The sequence below is a fragment of the Plasmodium sp. gorilla clade G2 genome, assembly GCF_900097015.1.
Source record: "Plasmodium sp. gorilla clade G2 genome assembly, chromosome: 14".
In the NCBI taxonomy this organism is placed as follows: domain Eukaryota; phylum Apicomplexa; class Aconoidasida; order Haemosporida; family Plasmodiidae; genus Plasmodium; species Plasmodium adleri (nom. inval.).
The window spans coordinates 336,976-345,000 of NC_041706.1; the positions used below are offsets into that span (position 1 = coordinate 336,976).

The 8,025-nt window shown below is 16.6% G+C and overlaps 2 protein-coding genes across 2 annotated transcripts; one reads left to right on the forward strand and one right to left on the reverse strand.

The window, feature by feature from the left end:
- Nucleotides 1–328: 328 nt before the first annotated feature.
- On the forward strand, nt 329–2,578 carry PADL01_1409200 (conserved Plasmodium protein, unknown function; the record flags this gene model as incomplete). The annotated part of the gene is made up of 1 exon (XM_028684366.1): nt 329–2,578. The coding sequence occupies one exon, from the start codon at nt 329–331 to the stop codon at nt 2,576–2,578; it is 2,250 nt and encodes a 749-aa protein (XP_028540451.1).
- A 275-nt stretch (nt 2,579–2,853) lies between these two features.
- PADL01_1409300 (conserved Plasmodium protein, unknown function) lies at nt 2,854–5,731 on the reverse strand (the record flags this gene model as incomplete). Its single annotated transcript, XM_028684367.1, has 2 exons — nt 2,854–2,923; nt 3,231–5,731. The coding sequence occupies 2 exons, from the start codon at nt 5,729–5,731 to the stop codon at nt 2,854–2,856; spliced, it is 2,571 nt and encodes an 856-aa protein (XP_028540452.1).
- Between the last annotated feature and the right edge of the window lie 2,294 nt (nt 5,732–8,025).

The window sequence follows — 8,025 nt, forward strand, 5'->3', positions numbered from 1 at the left end:
TCTTGTAAATTATTGTATTATTTTAAGGTATATAAAAATAAAAGCAAAAAAAAGAATATTATTAAAAATATATATATTTTGATATAATATACATTTTTTATAGTGGTTAAATATATAAAAAGTAATTTAAATATTATAAAAAATAATTTTAAACTATTATAATAAAACATATATAATAATTGAATATATTATTGGTTATATCAAAAAATATATTTACATTTATATATTTCTCTCTCTCCAAATATATATATATATATATATTTTCATTTTGGTTGTGGTTGTTAATTTTTTTTTTTTTTTTTTTTTTTTTTCTTTTTATTTTTTAATAATGAATTATTGCACTCTATTGACCATAAGTTTTTTTTTTTGCTTATTTTTAACAAACGTAGTTTATGAATATGTGCATGTGTTAAATTCTAAAAAACGAAAAAGTAGACAAGAAGAATATAACGATAAGAAAAAATTATTTAAATTTTTTTTACATATACATATTTTAAAGCAAATAGTTTTTGAATCCGTTATAAATTTAGCCATTAAAATGAGTATATTACTTCATGTTTTAAAAAGATATTTAACGTATAGTAAAAAGAATTATATAGGTTATTTAAAAAATGAAGACAATCATGATGTAGAAAAGATTAATAACAATAATAATATGAAGAAGAACAACAAGAAGAAAAAGGATAATTATAATGATAATGATAATGAAAAAGATAAAGGAAATAATAATACAAAAAATTATTATGAAATTTTAGAAAATAATAATACAGATGTAAATGAAATTAAAATATATAATAATAATTTTATAGATAATGATTATATAAATTATAACAATATTTATAAAACTAATACAACAAACAATTTAGAAAATAAGAAAAACGTACAAGTCAAAACAATTTATTTTATCAGACATAGTGAATCTGTATGGAATAGTGTATTTAATAAAGAGTTATCAACAAAACAATTTTTAAAAATGTTTATGGTTATTTTATATGAACTTGTTTTTTTATTTAGTAAAAAATCTGCTCTTATTGATTCGCCTTTAAGTAATACAGGAATTATACAATCAATCGAATTATCAAATTTTTTATTAGAAGGTAGAACTGATTTGAATGATGAATTTTGTGATGAAACATTTAATCAGATTGAATATATACATGATAAAAATAAAAACAATGATAATACAATGAATGATAGAGAATATAATAATAATAATAATAATATTGATTTATATAAATTATCAAAAAAAAAATTAATGAAAAATAAAAACTCCCTATTAAATTATAATAAAAACAAAGAAACGAATGATATGGACACCACCATAAATAATAAAAATAATAATGATGATAATAATAATAATAATAATATTGATGATGATAATAATAATAATATAGATGAAACACAACAGAAAATATTAAGAAATGTGAAAAGTTATATAACATATGATAACAATAATGTTGATGATATAAATAATAAAAATGATAATAATCATAATAATAATAATAATAAGGATGAATATAATCATGAAGAAATTATTAACTTAAGTTTAAAAGATCATATAGATATTCTTAATAATAATAAATATGAATCTGTTTTGTTATGCTCTGATTTAAGAAGAACAATATCTAGTTGTTTTATATCATTCTATAATAGAATCAATAAGAATAATGAAGAAATACATGTTCTTAATTCATTACAAGAAATTAGTAGAAATCCAGATTGTGTACCGCTAATGAAATATTATAATAAATATGTTACAACAGATATTGAAAAATTTCTACATAAAGATGTAGAAAAATTATTTAGAAAAAATATTAAATTTAATAAAAATTTCACAAGAAATAGTTTTCTAGATACATTAGATTATATATTCAATCATGATAAAAATATTTTTATTATTTTTGGACATAGCTTATGGTTCATGAATTTCTTTAAATATTTCTTAAAAGAATCACATAAAGCTAAAACTAGTAAATTAAAAAATGCTAGTATATTAGTTTTTAATGTTTTCAAATATGAAAACGATAATGATCAAAATTCTTTTTTCAAAGTTGAAGAAGTTTTACCGAATGATCATATTAATGAAAATCAAAATAATCATAAACAACAACACAAATATAATAATGTACAACAACAACAACAATATAATCATCATACTAATAATATATCTGATACAGAATATGTAACACAAGAAGCATTAACAGATAGTAGTGATTACTTCTCAGATTATGAAGAATATCAAGAAGATGAAGAAGATGTAACAAAGGCAGATGAACAAGAAAATTTTCACACAAATCAAAATGAAGATATTATATTACACGCAATTGATAATATTGATAGTACACATCATATGGAAAATCCTGATAACCCATATGAAGAAGACCACTCTAACATTACAACAAAAAAAAAAAAAAAAAAAATTAAACTCAAAAATTTAAAGAAAAAACATAAACTATTTAAAAATAAAAATAAAAATAATAAAATTTTTTCCAACGAAAAGGCCAAATATGAAGTTGATCAAAATAGTATTCGTGTACTATACAAAGGATTTGACGAAAAGGAATATTTAAGAGGTTAAAAAAAAAAAATATATATATATATATATATATATATATTTATATATATAAAGTAAAACAAAATAAATAATATTACATACAAATAAATATAAATATAAATACAAATATATGTTTATATATATTTATTTATTTATATTACTCCTTTTATGTAGAATAACAAAATTTTTAAACATGTGTTATAAATTTTTTAATTATTTTAAAAATAAAACATAAAAATATATACATACATATATATATATATATATATAGTTACATATAATTTGTATTTTTATTTTCATCAAAGCATCTTGTTTAATTCAACAAGAATTCTTTTCATCTCTTCCACAGCATCATTACTTAATTCATACCTAAAGTGAAAAGTTAATATGTACATATATGATCATATAAATATAGATAATATATATATAATTTCTCTATGCGTATTTAATTTAAATTTTATATATATATATATATATATATATATATATATATATATATTTTATATTTTATATTTTATTCTTTTAATATTTGATTTTTTTTTTCTTTTTTTTAGTTCATGTATATATATATATATATATATATATATATATATATATATATATATATATATATATATATATGTATATTATATTATTATTTTTTTCTTTTATATTTTGCTTTCATTTGTTTTAATACCTATTCATATGAAGTTTGTGTTTTGCCTTTTTTAAAAAAAAATAATTAGATATTTTATTCTTGTAGAATATCATAAGAAATTCGTAACATAAAGATATATCAACTGAAAATATTTTATTAAATAATTGTCTTAATAATAAATTAAAAAATTTATTTCCAACATCTATCATATTCATATAATCTAATGATTTGAAAATATATAATATACTCTTTGGACTAAATATTAATTCATCATTTATTATTCTCTCTTTTACTATTGTCTTAATTTCATTAAAATATATTATTGCATTTTCTTTTTCCATTATTGTACAAAAATAAAAAAAATTGGCTAGCTCTTTTTCTTTTAAATAATAATTAAAAAAATAATTTTGAGAAAATGAAAAAACTTTTTCAAATTCTTCTTTTTTTATATCAAATTTTTCATTTAAATATTTAAATTGTGTTTTAAATAAATTCATATTTATCCTATATTTATCTGATAAAGAATTTACTTCTTTTTTTTTCTCATTATATATAAATGATAAATCATCTTTTTCCTTTCTCTTTATATCTGAATTTTTTATATTCTTATAATATTCTTCTATTATGCATGTTTTATCGTTTAATGTATAATCACTATCTATTAAATATAATTTTTTATAAATATGTAAATATATTATACTTACATTTTTTAAACAACTAATTAATTCTTTATTATTTATAACATATTGTGTAAACATTTTTATAAAATAAGATAATAAATGGACAGGTATATTATAAACATTTTTATGTATTTCATTCAATATAATTATTTTTAATTCTTCCATTTTATTATTTATCAACATTCGGGATTCATATAATCCTTTCATAATTAATAATAACTGAAACATGTTAAAATGTTTTATGTTATATTTTATCTTACCATATAAAAAATCATTGAATAAATTAAATGAATAACTTAATATAACACATTCGGAATTGTTATTCACTTTATTCTTCTTTCTTACTATTACATTATCATTATTATTATTATTATTATTATTATTTTTTTTTTTTTTTTCTTTATCCATATTCATTAAATTTATATTTTGTTTGATAAAACTATTTTCATATTTTATATAATCACAATCAAATGTATTCTCATTACTAATATTATCATCAGTAGAATTTTTAATTGTATCAATGTTTTTATTAATTTCACTTTTTATATGACTATCTTTCCTTTTGTTCTCATTTTTTTTATATTCAACTTCCTTTGTTTTTCCACATTTTAAAAACGAATATGTTATTAAACTTATAGAATCTAAAGATGCCAAATGTATATCATTCAACAAATTATTATACATAATATTATATATCATTTTATTTCTTTCTTTCTTTTCACATATATGATCTTTTAATGAATAAAATAAAATACTCAAATAATTATTATCCAATAAATAACAATCCTTTTCAATTCTTGGTAATATGTTTTTATTCAAATTATCTGTCAACACTGTTTTATTAAAAATAGTAGTAGCATAAGAGAATATACATATATGCTTCATATTTAATTTTTCGATATTATTATTTAAATGAGATATTAACATATTTACAACATTTCGACTTCTTTCTTGGAAAAATAAATTTATTCTATCCAAAAAACAATATACCAATAATGAAGTACACACATTATCATATTCACTCAAATCTAAATCATATCTATGAAACGTTTTTGATACAGAATCAAATAATAAATAAGAATTATTTACATTTTTTGATATACTTATATAATTTTTATTATGTATAACATGATCCTTATTTTCATTATTGAAACAAGTAAAAGAACCTATTATAGACAAAATATTATTTATATCTATATCATTTCTATTTAATATTAATAAAGAGGCATGTTCAATAATTTTATTAAATATTTCTTCATTATAATAATTATTATTATTATTCATAGCATATAAAATATTAGAACAATTTTTTATATTAAATGAATACAAATTACTTAGTATATTACCAATCATAGTCAGATAAAAATAATGATTGTAATATTCACTTCTAGATGTATATTTAAATATATAACTTAATATATTCCCATCCATTTTATGACATATATCAGTACATCTTTTCAATAAATTCTTCCATATAAAACTATCACATATATTTTCTTTAATACATTTATGAATCATTATGCATAATGTTACTTGATCCATTTGTTCAATATATAAACTACCACCTAATTTATTATATAAAGATATATTTGGATATCCAAAAAAATTTAAACTAGTTCTTTCATTTATCATATCTTGATTTCCATGTTCTACTACAAATTGTTTATTCACATGTTTCTGTTTCCAATATTCTCCTTTTATATTTATTTTATGTACATTACTATCTTCTGCTAAAGGTCTTCTTGTTTTATATTTATCGTTTTGTTTGCTCCATTTTCTTTTACTGGGAGGATTATAATATCTTTTATTCAAAAAAAATATACATATATCCTTCTTTCCCTTCATTAATCTTTCTTTCATAACCACATATATTTATGTAGTCTAAAAGCCATATGAAAGGCATAACATAAAAAAAAAAAAAAAAAAAAAAAAAAAAAAAATATATATATATGTTATGTATATATATAGGTATATTTTCTTCTTTTTTTTTTTTTTTTTTTAAATTACAATACAATTAAAATAAAATATCACAAAAACATAAACATCAACATATTAATATATAAAAATTTTATTTTAACACACACATATATATAATTATATATATATATTTTTTAAGATACAGCTTTTATATTATAATATAAAAAATTATGTATGATAATTACTTTTTTTTCATATTTTTCTTTAAATAATAATTTTTCTTTTTCTATATATAAATAGTCCTAATATTAAATCATAATACACTTATAATAACAAATACATAAACATCTATGTATTAATATATATGTGTATATGATAAATATATGTTTTGAGGCATATCTAAAATAATCATAGTAATTTTTATAATCGAGGCTTTTTTTTTTTTTTTTTTTTTTTTTTTTTTTTTTTTTTTTTTTTTATACTTATATTCTGAACACGTAAGGTAAAAATTGTATATAAAAAAATAAAAAAAAAGTGACCTTGAATTTTTACCATAAAAATATATACATTAATCAATTTGAAATATATATATATATATAAGTATAATAAAAGTTTTAAGTTATATATTATTGTTGTAGTAGTATTAAAATGTTTATTAGGAATATCTTCAAATAGAAAGCGTTCTTTATTTTCACTTCATGTAACGAAGAATATATTTTATAATTGAAATCTTTTTTAATATATATATATATTTGTTCCTTTCTTTGAATTATTCTTTATAGTTATATTCATATATGTTTAAATAAATGATTATATACAACTAAAGTGGAAATATATATATATATATATATATATATATATATAATACAGTTGCTTCAAACAAAAAAATAATAACATATATGTTATATACTTATTTAAAACATGAACTATGTGTATTTTTTTTTTTTTTTTTATTTTATCCTTTTTATGAGTTCATTTAGGGTGAATAATAAAACAATATCTATTTTTTTTGAAATTTTATAAATTTGCAATATCAATAATAAAACTATACGGAAATTGAATAAAATAGTCTATAATATATATATTGAATGTTATTATATTATAATCTACCTTTTTTATAGTATAACTGAATGAGAAATATAATATGAACATATTTCCATTCAAAAAGAAAGATTAATACATTAGTTGAATTTTATACATTTATAAACATATTCTATAATTATCTTTAAATAAATAAATAAATATATATATATATATATATATATATATATATATATATATTACTTATGTTGTAATGATATATCGTTGTAACTTTATATTTATCTTTTCCATAAAATAATATACATATGTGAATATATTTTTTTTTTTTTTTTATAAGAAAAGAATGACATACTAAATAAATATATAATACACACATGAGTATAAAATGTCATATAATTAAGTGGTACACATAATAGAAATAGTACATAAATATATTATATATATATATATTCAATTATTTATTTACACCTGTAATTTACAAAATCTTATACAATACTATACGAAAAAGGAAAATATATTATTTTTCTAAAATTTATTTTCTTTTCATAATTGAGAAAAAAGCAATTGTGTGTATGAAGTAGTAGGATATTGTTTTTATATATAAGATTTATTTTTATACGAAAAAAAATATATGTGTACAGATATTTACATGTGCATATATATATATATATATATATATATGCGTTTTCCTTCTTTTTTTTTTTTTTTTTTTTTTTTTAATCAATATATAACGATATATGTACAACTATATATATATATATATATATATATATATATATATATATTTGTTACTATTATAAATATAAGTACCCATTTTTCTTTATTGCTTATATTTAAAGTACTGTAAATGTAAACTTTACATAGAAATATAATATTATAAATATTTTATATACATTTAGTGTAAGTTGCTCAAATTATATATATATATATATATATATATATATATATATATATATATTCCCCACAAATATTTATTATTATATTATTTTATTATTTTTTTTCTTGTAGATTATTAATTTATTGTTTTATTCAAAAGATTTGTAAAAAATAAAAAATTAAATTAAAAATAATAAAATAATACTGCTTAATTTTTTCCTTTTTTTTTTCAAGGCATTTTAATATTTTATTATATAATAAAAAACTACGTGTACCTTATTAAAATAAAATTTTTTTAATATTTTGCACAAATGTTTTTG